We start from the raw sequence: 14,665 nt of genomic DNA, 5'->3' as shown, positions 1-14,665 counted from the left end.
GGGTGGTGAGCAATTGCATTGTGCATCACTTGCTTTGTATATTCTTCTTATTATTATTACTATTAGTAGTAGTATTTTATTTTATTTCAATTATTAAACTGTTTTTATCTCAACCCACGAGTTTTCTCACTTTTACTCTTCCGATTCTCTCCCCCATCCCACTGGGGGGGCGAGGGGAGTGAGCGAGCGGCTGCATGGTGCTCAGTTGCCGACTGAGGTTAAACCACGACATTCACTCACAGATATGGGCAGACTGGCTCCCTCCACCACTCCCTGCTGCATAATCTCTCTTTTATCTTTATTCACTAACCCTTGGAGGATAAAGGCTTTGCACACTTTCAGCTGCTCTCTAATTATTACTGATTTGCAAGCAATGGCTTGTGGTTTAGATAGAAATGCAAGCTGACCACTGCTTTTTAGTTTCTGTTTTCATATACAGCTCTTTGGTGTTGACTTTCTCCCCATGCCATTGTCCATTGCTTTATGAATAAAAGCATGACTTTTACCAAGGTCTATACCAGTGTCACCATTAGTTTTACAAAGAATAAGTTGTATGTCCCATCGTTCTGCAAATGCCATTAAACTCGCTGTCCCAAGAAGCCATCAGCCAGCTAAGCCAGTGCAATCAGCAGTAAAATGAGAGAATAGGTGCCTTACTGACTGAATTGATCGCATATTGACACCAGGCTATGCCCTCCATGAAATTCTCTGGTAAAATCTCCCTTGTGGATAGAGTCAGAATTGTGCAGAATCAAAGGCTCATTTCGAAGTCTGTGACTTCTTCAAGACACTGCCTTACCCTGGGTGAGGTTGCACTTGAGCATAGCGCCTATCCTAACCCAGGCCACCATTTGAATTCAAAATAGGGAGTGCGTGTGGCATGAAAACCTGAAGCAAAAGAGAAGTGGAGTGAAGGTTATTGGAGGAGGAGGTGATTGTACAGGGGAAGAAGCTCCAGGAAGAAAAAAGGAGAAATTCTTAGGAATTCTTAGGAAGCCTCAGTGTAGAAACCTGAGAGGTGTTAAAGGTATAGACGGATTGTAGCTTATTTCTTCTTATCATCCTTTCATCTCTAAGAACTACTGTAGTAGATTACATTAAGGCTTTGTGAGTATTTTTAATGATATCTGAAGAAAAATTAAAGAAAATTAACTAACTGGCCTGGGATCAGGAAGTTGAGGAAAAGCAGAAATGGTGTGTTAGGAAGATATTATTCTCTCACATGGTCTTTATATTAAAATATTTCATAGAATCATACAATATCTCAAGTTGGAGTGGACCCATAAGGATCATCAAGTCCAACTCCCTGCTCCTCGCAGGAATACCTAAAACTGTGTCATATGACTTAAGAGCATCATCCAGACACTCCTTGAACTCTGTCAGGCTTGGTGCCGTGACCACTTCCCTGGGGAGCCTGTTCCAGTGACCAACCACCCTCTCAGTGAAGAACCTTTTTCTAATGTCCAATCTGAACTTCCCCTGATGCAGCTTCATGCCATTTCCGCATGTCCTATCACTGGTCACCAGAGAGAGGAGATCAGCATCTCCCCCTCCGCTGCCCCCCTTCAGGAAGTTGTAGACTGTGATGAGGTCACCCCTCAGCCTTCTCTTCTCGAAGCTGAACAAACCAAGTGACCTCAGCCACTCCTCCTAAGTCTTGCCCTCGAGGCCTTTCACCGTCTTGGTTGCTCTCCTCTGGACACACTCTAGTAGTTTGATGTCCTTCTTATATTGAGGCACCCAAAACTGCACATAGTACTCAAGTACGATAGAGGAGAAAGGTCATCTACTTCACTGAGGGAAGGCAGAGCAGATAGTGAGCACCCCTCTGACTGTCAAGGACTGTATCATATGCAGGCTCATCTCGCTGTAAAGTATGACTACATTTTATGCATTAAAAACTAGCATCACCTCTAGATATGTCCTAGCGCAGTTAATGGAGAGGTGTAACTGGAAAGTATGCATGATACACATTAATGTACTCAAGTATATATGTAGAAAGGCATGCTGTTCTCATTAGAATTATTTGTGAACCTTTTTAGCTACAAATTATTTGAAAAGTATTAGCATTTATTTTGATGATACAATTCTAATGAAGCAAAATAAACAGTATGGATCCCATTCTGCACTTAATAGCTCCTGTCTGTCAGACTGGAAGTTCCCAGTGTGCTCATCTGTTTCTTTAGGGAACCCTTTTCTCCATGCCTTTTAAAGACTTTCTCCAGAACATCTTCATTTTTCACTATGCAGATTCCTGAGGCCATTATGCTTTACTGGGGTAACCAAGTCTGCTAGACCTTTTTTACTTACTCTTCTGTGGTACAAATTATACTGTTCTTTCTACACTGCTGCTGTACTTCAGATACAGTCAACAGCAAATGCTGACTACTCCTGTCAGGCACCGCATCTCTGTATCTGTCTTCCCTTCTTTGTTTTTTCCTCCATGCTCCGTTATTTTCTGTAAATGCTATTTATTACGTACTGCGGTCAGCATTCTGCCAGATCTATCTCACTGCATTTAATTACGCTGTGTTGAAGAGTAGCTGAGCAGTTAACAGAAGTTACGTGCTCAGAGAGACTTGCTATAGGTTTTTTTCCTCCAGCATGAATGTTGAATCACTGAATATCAGCTGAGTTTGAAACTTACCTGAATACGTTTTACTATTCCAAAGAGATTACACAATGGCCCTGATTAGCAGCAGTATTTTGTAATACCACTTAAGGCTTTATCACAGTGGAGTACTGCCAGTAATAGTCTTTAATTCACTTATATGTACCAATTCATCTCTGTCAGGTTTCTATTAATTTCTTTGCTGTTTTACTTTGTCCCTATCCGCTATATTATAAGGCATGATTTCCACATTTATGTAGCCAAAATAAAATTTAAAAAAATTAAATCTTCAGCAAATTAACTGTGGTCCTTTGATTTGGGACAACTGTGCCATTTCTCCATTTATGTTCACATTTAATCCATTTTTCACAAGTTAATGTATTTAGGAGAATTTAGGTGGGTCAAGTGACCAAGGGGCAGTAACAATTTTACTGGCTAGTTTAGATAAAAAGTTTCAGGCTTGGGTTAGGTATATGAACTGCAAAGTGGAAGGTAGGTGTAGAATTAAAGCTGTATGTGTTCATGCATACACACACACATCCACACTTGTGAAAAGCCACACTATATTCAGCATTAATTTTTTTCATCAGAATGACAACCAACCTTGGTTACAAAGGTCATTGCCAGAGATAAAGAACAAAATTGCTGCATGCACCATTTTGTTTTATCTGGCACCAGTCTTACAGTGTACTGGAAGATCTAAACAGTTGGGTTCGGGGTTGTGCTCCAAATTTGTGTGATGAATCAATGTCTGTGGTTGCTGTTGAAGCAGATCCAACTGTATATTTGTTCTTTCTTTTTCATTGTTAGGATTGGTGCAAAGCATCAGGAGTTACGGCAAAAGCAACTGAGAAGCCTGAGTGATTATCCTACTGGTCCTGGAGGACCTGACATTGATGATGATGAGATGGATCCAAATTATGCCAGAGTAAACCACTTCCGAGAAGCTTATCCAGCAGCAAGCATCTACAGGCCATCATCACCAGCAGTAGCAGAAACCTTTGTATATCCACGTGATTCTCCTTCGGCACCAATGGAGAGGGAGTACTTGGAAGGACTGTATGCAAAAATAAACAAGCAGCACTACCCACAGACTCCTGGTGACAGGTAATATTGCTACTTGGCATTACAATGATAGCTTGGTGGGGAGGGAGCCTGGGGCTAGGCGGGGGGGCTGTTCAGATGCCCCAAACCCCTGTATTTACTGACTGGAAAGCCATGGATTTCCTCTTAACCAAAACCATGATTTGCTGTAGCAGTACCCCTAAAGTATCTGAGCAAGGCAGCAGTCAAACAGAAATCATTAAAGAAAAGCCCATATTTCAAAAACGGAATGAATGAACTGACTCCAGTCCAATTCCTGCACTGCTGAGAGAGTGTTTTTCCCTCTTTCAATCGGGAAAAGTTCTTACCCTGCAGCAAAAATAATCTGTTTTCAGATCCCTTTCGATCCTGCTGATCATCAAGTGCCTATTAGTAACAGGTTTTGTATGATAGCGGGGGGGGGGGGGGGGGGGGGGGGGGTGGGGAGGGAGCCTGGGGCTAGGCGGGGGGGCTGTTCAGATGCCCCAAACCCCTGTATTTACTGACTGGAAAGCCATGGATTTCCTCTTAACCAAAACCATGATTTGCTGTAGCAGTACCCCTAAAGTATCTGAGCAAGGCAGCAGTCAAACAGAAATCATTAAAGAAAAGCCCATATTTCAAAAACGGAATGAATGAACTGACTCCAGTCCAATTCCTGCACTGCTGAGAGAGTGTTTTTCCCTCTTTCAATCGGGAAAAGTTCTTACCCTGCAGCAAAAATAATCTGTTTTCAGATCCCTTTCGATCCTGCTGATCATCAAGTGCCTATTAGTAACAGGTTTTGTATGATAGCATGATATATTGCATATGTTTATGGTTTAGTTTTCCCCAGCTGTGTGATATTACACACTTTCAATTAGGTTGGGGAGAGGACTGGGAATCATGGTATTTTTATGCAGACTGTGAAGTGTGGCTTCACAAGACTGATTGCCTTTCACAGCCTTTCCAATAACCAAGTGGGAAGAAAAGAGCAATTTTTAATCCTTACTGTCAAGCTTCCAGGTTGATAGCATTAAAGAAAGATGGTCAAGTTTTTCCCTGGGTTAAAAAGAAAACAAATTCCTTTGAGTTGATGATGTACTGACCATTATGACGATTTTAAAACTGGTTTCTTCTGGAATTTGGGGCTAAAAGAACGTAAGACTTCATTACTATCATGGTGTTAATATATCAATGTTGGGTTTTTCAAACCAATGTATGGGTGTGTAGGCAAGATATACAAGTCTATGTGAAAAGAAGAGCTGGCAGAGTAAGACGTGGGGGACTTGAGGAATTATTCATGCTTTGAGTTCATATTACAATCTGTAGTGTCTCCCCATAGCCTCAATCTGTGCTATGTGATACCACACTTGTTAATTTTGGAGAAATATGTGAGCACAGATATAGGAGTGTTTTCAGTTTGTGACATCATAGTACTTTAAAAACATCTACTGAGTCATTGTTATAAATAGTAATAAAACACTTCTGACATAAATCTAAGTTTGTAGCAGGGAATGGGCCAAGTATCTCTCTCTTTCACCTAAATACAGTATGGTAGAAATCTTTCCAAACATAATGACATTGCTAATTTTTTTCTTCCATATTATTAACTCTTCCCCTACTGCATAAGTGTGAAGAGGGTGAAATAAGAGGTAGCGATCGCAGCTTTTTGCCATCTAGCTCATTTTGCTTTACTGGAAAAGTCTTGAGGTGATTGTCACTGAAGTCACATGAACGTTTGTGTATAGCGAAGGGATCAGAAACTGAGTTCCTACTAACTCAATAAACTAAGATCTGAGAATTCCCAGCGGGAGGGAGTCTAAATTCAGGTTCATGTATTTTTCAAATATAAATATGTACAGATGTAACTCAATTGGAGTAAGACATTGTCATAAAGGTTGCTTCATAATTTCAGTTTTAACAGGACTTAATAGCTTTACATTTTAAAAATGTCATCAGTTTTGAAGTGTGGTCTATAAATTGTTTTTCCATGCAGCAAAAAGAAATGCTCAAGTCTTTCCCTCTGGCCTCTTTTATTTGATTCCTTGTATTGTGGTTGTAACTACACTGAATGAACTCTTGACTTGCTATGTGGACAAGATTGAAGTCCCAACCAGGTTTGGATTCGGTATTGGGATCATGGATTTTAGTGTGGATTTAGCTGTAATTGCATGATAGCATGATAACTCAGTGAAAAACTAGAACCAGAACATCTAACAGGCAAGAAAAGTTACCTCATATCAGAGCCCGTGATCAGAAGTCACGCTGAGAGGCTGTTCCATCTGTGTTGATTCTATAGTGAAAAACAAACAGTCCACAACAACTTCACTTTGTTGAATTTCTCAGGCTTGTAGAGGCTATTTAACCAGATTAGGAAAAAATAGGAAATGTGGGATTCTTATTAGGCTGCCTTTGTTCTTTTTTTAAATCTTTCTTTCCTTTGTCTCAGAGACAAAAAGGTTGTTGTTATTCGCCAGCAGAAATGTGCCAAACGTGAATAATTTTATGTGAATTTATGCAGTGGGTCGTGAGGTCTCAGCCAGCAGTTGTTGAATATAGTGGCAACTTCAGGCAAGGAAATCTTTCTGTGCTAGAGGGATAGTATTGAAAGGAGAAAGAGATGTGGAAAGAAAAATCCCTGGATAACACGTTAATTACAAAAACAAATCTGCTTTCAAGGGTCAAGTATGAAAACTACCTTATCTACCTCAGAATGATGGGAAAGGGCTAAAATGGATGCTTATTAGCCAAACCAAAGTTATTTTGTGTTTGCAGGGCTGAACATTTATCAACACATTTGTCATGTAATAGCTCATGCTTTGGTCTTGCTAACGCATGCATGCTTTCTCTCAAAGTTTTGCTATTAATTTTACTTTAGATGGATGGCTTTTTCTTCCACCTCTGACTCTCAACTTGTAATATAGTGTGTGGAGACTTGATCAGTGACTAAAGTAAATGGGCTTTGGGGTAGAAGGGGGATTTGAACACAGAGAGAATAGATGATTTCATTTCGGTCTGAGAATTCCAGTTATGTGTCATTATGATAAATTAAAACTCATCATTTGAAACAAGAAGTTCATTTTTATTTTATTTTATTTTTTCAGAAGAATGTATTAACATAATTAATTCCTTTTAAAATTTGGAGGCCATTTGTAAAGTAAGAAGCTTAGTTGTCAGATAAGTGCTGTTCACAATTTGCGTACACTTACCTTCCCTTTTCTCATCACCAGAATCCATCAAGTGTTCCTGGTTCATTCTTCTCAGTAGATTCACAGTTTAAACTGAGAATCCCCCTCAGTATGCAGAAAAGCAATAGGTTGCACGTGTATGAAGTCTGTTGCTTTAATCATTATGAAGCATGTTTGCTGCCTCCCAAGCACTGCTCCTCAGGGCCCACGCAGACCTGCTTTACATTGCTCTTTGCGTACTAACGTCCCCCTCACCTACGCTTGCATCTGGCATCTCAGGGTTTTTTTGCTTTGAGTTTTTTGGGGGTTTGCTTTGTGTCTTACTTGCAACTGTTGTGTAACGTTGTTCTGCACTGCTTCACAATTGTTGATTTTCATTCCGACGATGACTATATTCAGTGAAATAGATGTAATTTTTTGTGTATATTTTGCTGAAAGCTTTGGAATTCTTAACTAAAAGAGGTGCTATGTAAATGTAAATTGTCCTTATTAATGAATATAGTGAAAGCATTAGTATGATCAGTGTATTCTGTGAATGTTAAGTTGAAGAGAGTGAAAAAAAATTAGCTGGCAAAATCACACATTTCTTTGTAAATCAAGCATTTTTCTGTTTATTTCTAATTAGCCACAATTTTCTGTAATGCAAATGGCATCCCAAAGGATGGTGCAGCCTGCACAGCCACCTTGTGCAGCTGGGGAACTCGCAGGGTCTTTGCCTGAGACGCTGTACATTTCCCCAGCCTGTGGCAGAGGCTGGGTGATCTGTGGCCCATATGTTCCTGAAATGAGTGGTAAGTCACATCTCTCTGAGTTTAGTCATCAAGGCTGTACCATGACAGTGCTAAGTTGCACCATGGCAGAGCCTAGGTGTCAGACGAAAGCCAAAAGAGCATATGCACAACGCTATTATCACTTAAATGTCAGGCATGTCACATGGTGCAACCCTTTCTCACGTTTCGAATAAGCAATTTCCTCTTTTTTCCTCCCTTGAACATGGTGCTGTCAAGTATATCCAAACACCCTGAGTACATCTCCGGAAAGGTTCTAGAGACTTTGCTCAACTTATTTCTTCAGCCCAGAACTATGAAACATTTAAAGTCTGATGCCAAACTCATTGCCAAGTATAAGTCTTCATTTATTTATGTGTCTTATCTTGGGGAATTTCAAAGTGCTGGTCTGACAAAATGAATACAGTTTTCCTTTGTTTAGCGAGAATAGATTCAGAGCTGTGTCTTGTTGCAGACTTAAAAAAATACTAATAAAAAACCCAACGCTGTTTTATTACATAGGAGTAGAGTCCAAAGCCCCAGTCTGATCCAGCTTTCCATTTTTGGAGATGCTATGTTGGGTCCCACTGTGCAAGATCTTATACTCTACAATGTTAATTAATTAATTGAAAAATGGATCTTCCTTATTTTATGGGGGAAAGCTTCCTTATGGAAACTTGCACTCTTCCAGAATGCTCAATCTAGCAGCATACAAAGGTGAAAATGGGGAAATGAAACCCATACCTCTGCACAACCCTCACTCTGCCCCTCACGTCCCACCCTCAGAGCTGGCCAGAGTCATGAGAGAGAGAGAGAGGCAAGACATTGAGCAGTCTGCCTCTCCCTGGAAAGGATCAAAGGAAAAAATTGCTGCGTGTGTCCTGAGAAACCAAATGGCAAATGTAAGCTATGTGTAAGCCTGAGAGGAGAGCAAAAAGGGTCCGGAGTTTTGAAATTTAGCAAAGGGAGCATTTTTTACTAAAAAGCAAGCTAAATGCTTGTCTTTTGGGCAGGTGTGGGTCGCTCCCATCCTGCTGAATCCAAGGCCATAGGAATCCAGAGCTACACAGAAAAGGCTTTGTTAAGGTTGCCCAGGTATGTTAGCCCTATATTTCTAGTCAGCCAGAAACTGAAGTTTTCTTGTTCTCAGTACAAAGTACAGTTGGCATTGCTCACTGCGCATCTATCTACAACACCTTTTATCACTGAATAGCAAAAAAGCAATCCACTGCTCTAGGAGTGGATGGTCCTAGAGCATCCACCATGAGAATAACTCAGGTTATTCTTTAAGGCGGATAGTGTGGAGGCAAGGTAGAAATTGAACGAGGCTGTGTCATATCTACATACCCTTTTCCACTATACCTTGTGTTGCACCAGGAAGAGAATTATGGTCATGCATTGAAATATTGTGATTTACAAAGCATGGCAAGTATGAGCAAGCTGTGCGCTCTCTCTTACCACATAGCCTCTTCTGCTTGGTGTCCTAAAATCATCTACACTGTTTCCCTGTCCTTTACTACCCTATACCTCCTGAGACTGTCCTCTGACTCCTTTACCTCTAGAATTTATTTTTTCTGAAACGTACCGCAGGGTCTTCTGAACCTTTGGCTGCGATCTGGTCACTATTCCCCATAACGTTAAAACCAGAAACTTAAACGTTTGGCAGCTTACTGTCCTTCCTGGCTGATAGATTTCTGACAACAGTTAAATTCAAACTGGCATTGGCAAGTACAGCAGAGGTTCAGTGGTTCCTGGGGGCTCTCAGTAAGGGTGTCCTGCTCATGGGAGCAGGGCAGTCCAGAAACCCCTTTGGCCACCAGTTCCACAGGAGTGTAGGCTGTGCCACTGGAGTTACACTTGTATTGTGTTTTTTGCTTCTGATACTATTTATGGTTTTCTTCCTCAGAAAGGACAAATGGGTACTGCGTACTCACGGTGCTAACTAGGGAAAATGTTGAGTACCTGGACCTCCTGGGACATGTTTAAATAAGCGTGTTTAAATGGGTTTTATTTCCCACCTATATGGAAAAAAAAATCTACTCATAGCATTCAAGAAAAACTACTTTACAGATAGAGTTCAAAGTGCTATTTCCCAGGAACCCCTCATCCAGATCCTTCCAACTTTGGGTCCCTAACCCTATCGTTCACTTCTCATGGAAACCCCAGATTTCATGGAATCCAGGTGACCCTAAGCATTTTAGAGCATGTCTGAACAGAAGGAAGTTGTCAAACTTTAACCAGAGCAGAGCTGCCGCTGCCATGTAATGTGTGCATGCTTGTTCGAGGCCATGCATTCTTCAGCAGAAATAAATTCTGTCAGGATAGTCACAAATCTGCCTGCGTGCATCCTGCCTGCTAGGGTTTGCATTTGGATCACCTCACGTATTGACAGATGTGTAAAATTTTATATACTGCACTCCCACAACTCCCTTGTGACTGTCCTGCTGCAGATGCTGGTGAGCCTGAGTTTTGGCAGCTGTGTTAAGCATTCGTATGCATTCAGGGTTTTTTTTTTCCTCTCCAGCCCTATCTTTTCTTACGTGATATATTATTGCATGGAATTATTTTACGTTAATTCTGCCTATTTATTGGTAATGTCCCATTCTTTCAGTCGTTTGGATGCAAATGCAAAAGATAGGTCCCTGGAGAAAGAGCAGGTCTGTTAGTGGAAGATGAGACCATACCAGAGGATACAGAGTGAAATGCAGATGGTGTTGTCAGCCTCTTAAATGTACAAATAAAGACAGAATGAGATCGTCCATGCAGCTGGAATGAAATCATATGGCCTTGCATGTGTTTCTGCCATAGCGTATTTCCTAGTGTGAGCAAGAGATGCTAAATTCTGTCTTATGCAGGATGTTGTTTGACCAAAAGCTCATACTTGCTCCTTTAATCAACAGCAGAACAATGTGTATATGTATTAACTTTTCTCTGCACAATATTTTTTTAACAAAACACCATTTAATTTTAAATGTTAATATGTGTGTGCGGTTAATTAAGAAGCGAGAATTGACTATCAGGCTGGTAAGCTCCGAGAAAGAGAGAAGAAGATCATTACATTTCTGCTCATAGATAGCTATTTGTGAACCAGCTGATAATGTGCAAAATTAAGATTTTGTAAGTGGCATTTTAAATTAATGGTTAATGGCTGAAGATTAATTAAACAGTCAGAGTTGTTCAAAAGAGAAGCTGTTAAAATCTTGTTTATAGGCCAGTCACTTCCATACATAGGTGCAAACCCTAATAGCATGTGGTATTTCCATTTAGCAGGCAAGCAATGTAACTGTATTTTCCTTGAACAAGAAAATCTGCCTTACTGGATACGCGGTATGGATGTATGGATGGATGTAGCATTGTGTACTGTGTTTTCTTCTTCCTAATTAATAGTTGTCTGGTAGCAGTACAGACAGAGAAATGCATTTCCTCTGAGAATTTGGTAATCTTAAATAAAATTGCTAAATCTTATTTTAATTAAAGTGTAAGGGATGTGGTTAAATCTGATGTGGTCCTATTTTCCCACTATTCTCCAGTAGTCCGTTGTACTTCATACACTTTAGGGTTTTCAAAATGCCCAGCTTTTCATTGCTCCAGGTTGTCTTCTGTCAGAATGAGTCTCTTTTAGCCCCATCATTAGCCTTGCAGAGTTGCTCTAGCTAAGAAGATTAAAAAAAAGGTATGTTTTCAGTCAGGTTTATTTTGTACTGCAATTCTCGTTAAATGATGAATGTTAACCTGGTCCCATTTCCCTGATTGAAGGGAAACAACTAGCAGAAGGTCACTACGCTGCTCACAGTTGTGAGGCTTGTCCTTCCAGCAAGTCCTTTGCCAAGAAACTGTTTTTTCTTTTGTTTTCCCTTTCTCTCAGCCCAGTTCCCAATCTTTTTGTTAACTATCTGCTGGTTTTTCCCCAGCTTCCCAACACAGTCATTTTGCCTTACCATCCCCTAGCTTCTGGATCACAAGTAGTTCCAGAGAAAGGCCTGGTGACTTGGCCTTGTGCACGCTTTGCTGTGTAGCCCAGTGTGAGATGAATCTACACTGCTGACCTTAGGGAGCTCACACTCTATCCAAAACCATGGCTTTCAAAAACTCTTCTCCTAAGTTTTTTCCCAGCTGCTACTAGTTAAATGGAAGAAAGGGATTCTTTCTTTCATTGTAGAGATAATCTTGGTTTAGGAAAACTGACCAGTAGATGAGGGTATGGGATTTTGTTGTGCTAGACTTTTAAGTCTGTACATGCTAAGAATCTTGTCTTTTTTGGAGGTGGAAGAAGTTGAACATGAGGAGCATAGACCAGCTCATGTGTATGAGCATCCATATGTTCAGACTCCAGCTGATGACATGAGCTCACAGCAAGCTCTGTCCTGACTTTTCACTTTGTTGAGATAAATTAGTGGCTTCTGGTCAAACTATTTTTAAAAAGTAGTCAAAGTTTAGTGGAAGGCAAAGAATCCTTTCCCAGAAATCTTAAAGTAATGGACAAAGGGTTAAGTTTGAAGGAGAGGGAAAAAAGGGCTATCACCGGACTGCTTCAAAAAGCTGAGTAGTTCCAGTTAAGACAGCAGTGATATCTGTCTAGTAAGGATGGAGAAGTAACTCTTAGATGTGACAGGGGAAATGGATATAGACTGACTGGAACCATGAGAAATGTTTTCACAGTATCTTCACTTCTGTTTGAGGTTATCCAAGGTCAGTGGGACCTGTGCTAACAGGTTCCTCTGAGCTACAGGTAAAGCAATCCCCAGCCCCCCTCCTCGTTAAGCAGTGAGGAACATAACTGAGTCCTGAGAGTCTTCAAGTGACATCCCACAGTTTCTCATACATTCTCAAAATAAACAGTTGACTGGTTTTCTCAGTTCACCAGGAAAAACTCTTAGACCAGTTGAGATGACTGCAGCACAGGGAACCATGGGGCACACCTCAGACCTACCAGCATTCCCAGCTTATGCTGCCACCGGCAACAATGCAGTAACTCTGGTAGGCTTTTCCAGCATGACTGCTCATGTCCAGGCAAAGTGCTTAGATCTGTATGGTACTCATACAGCTTAACTGTGTAGTGGAAACCATTGTTGTCTCTATGTGTCCATAAGATGTAGGGAATTCTTGCCATTTTCTGAGAAGATTGTTTATACACTGATTTTTCTGCAGTCCCAGTTTACCTGGGGTTTACACTGGCAGATCTTTAAGATTTTTCTGCTAATCTTAATTCTTCTGTTCCGCTGAGTGACTGAGCTCTCAACATAATAAGATAGAAAATATCTAATGGGGCCCACAGATCTGACCTCAGAATGAGTTGATGGGAACCTTCTCATGGAGGGTTCAACCATCTAATAGCAGGATAAAGCAACTGCTCCTAAAAAGAGTCCAGGACCTTGCTCCCTGCTTGTGTCAAGATGCCAGTGGTGAAAAGTTACCCAAGCATTTAGTAAGCAGCATTGCTGACAGCAAGTATAGGCAGAAGCATGAACCAGATCTTTCAGTTAGCAGAAAACTGTAAGAATTGATGTTGTTTGAAAAGCTAAAAATCACTCAATATTGTGCTAGCAAAAATATTGGGAGGACTGACAAGATGTGATGGAAACGGCTTAATAGGCAACAGGATGCTGAATAAAAAGAGAATAATTGTTATTGTTGTCTGACAGCTGTGCAGAGCATACAGTCGATGACAAACTCTAAAACGTGCTATTTTTCAATCCATGATCACAAGTCCACTGGCACAGACAGTAATCTAAGGGGTCATAGTAAGCCAAGAAATAGTTTATTGTTTCATTAGCTCAAGTCTTCTGATGTAGTTAAGTTGGTACATACTCTGAACCTCTGTGACTGTCCTTACATCCCCGCAAGGAGACCTGGCACCATATGGAGTCCACGTGTACTGTGGCTAAGGAGCAGTTTCTCTGGCAGGCCATGCAGCAGCAGAGCATTTGTTGACATTGATCAAGGTATCGATATTGATCTTGGGATGGTCTAAGAGAATTGTGACTATTTTGTGGAGAGTGATGTTAGACTGTCATAGAAAATGAAATAAATAACTTGTTTTAAACTACATTGTGACCTGCGTCTGAGAGAAAGTGAGGTCTTTCATTAGGACAGAGGGACGTGAGAAAATGATGTTGCTTCAGATAACCACGCTGGTTATCTTTTTTTATCACTAACTTGTCCTTGATGTCTGGAGGCCATTTTTAGAAAGCAGTGGAGAGTGATTGCATGAAAGATTTTATAGTCTTCAGTTGCCGGCAAAACAGGTAGCTGCCTTCATTTTTTCATTCCACCAAGCTCCAGTGGAAAAAAACAAAAAACAACTCATGATAAAAAAGATGCAAGAGGAGTGAGTGTGTGATACCTCTAGAAAGTGTTAAAAATGAAATAAATATACTTGTAGAGCAATAAATGTCCTCTTAATTTATTTTTTCCCCTTCTTGTTTCTCTCCAGTTTCCTACTTGTGTACCAGCAGGTCAGAGTGACAGTTTTGCAGTGTCACAGTCCTCTGTTGAATCTGCACTCTAGGAGGTTGTTAGCCCCTTCCCACCGGTGACTTGGAAGCAGTGAGGAGAAACGAGAAAGAGCCGACTAATGTTTTAACATTTCAAACATCTTATCGTTCAGTCTTTGACCCATATTTATGGTTTAATTTCTTCATTCACTTAAAATCTTAATCTTAAAAAAAAATTTTCAGCATAATAGTATCTTAGGGGCATTTCTTCCCGAACCAGTATTAGCTAGAACATGTCCTTCAGCTGTGGAGTTTATCTGTTATAAACACTTCTGCCCTTAGGCTTTGATGCCTACTTAGTCCTGGATATGGTTATTACCTTGTAAATGGGAATCAACCACAAATGATCATTATGGTATTTACATAAAATGCATGGAAAACAATTATTTTGAGACTCGCCTGTAAGTTTAAGCATAGAACATGTTTCTAATGCAAGTGTTTGTCGTGGTTTAACCTCAGTCGGCAACTGAGCACCACACAGCCGCTCGCTCAATCCCCTCCCCGGGCGGGATGGGGGAGAGAATTGGGAGAGCGCCAGTG

At 40.7% G+C, this 14,665-nt stretch overlaps 1 protein-coding gene across 1 annotated transcript in view; it reads left to right on the top strand.

Annotated features, from left to right (window-relative positions):
• The window catches only part of PARD3B (par-3 family cell polarity regulator beta), a 417,133-nt gene that overhangs the window by 328,874 nt on the left and 73,594 nt on the right, over positions 1–14,665 (top strand). The window contains exon 21 of the mRNA XM_019474674.1: positions 3,422–3,718. Within this exon, the coding sequence (XP_019330219.1) occupies positions 3,422–3,718 (297 nt within the window). The remainder of the gene's footprint in view (positions 1–3,421; positions 3,719–14,665) is intronic.

The sequence above is a fragment of the Aptenodytes forsteri genome, unplaced genomic scaffold (assembly GCF_000699145.1).
Source record: "Aptenodytes forsteri isolate BGI_AS27 unplaced genomic scaffold, ASM69914v1 Scaffold442, whole genome shotgun sequence".
Lineage (NCBI taxonomy): Eukaryota > Metazoa > Chordata > Aves > Sphenisciformes > Spheniscidae > Aptenodytes > Aptenodytes forsteri.
This window is presented reverse-complemented; position numbering and strand designations above follow the sequence as displayed.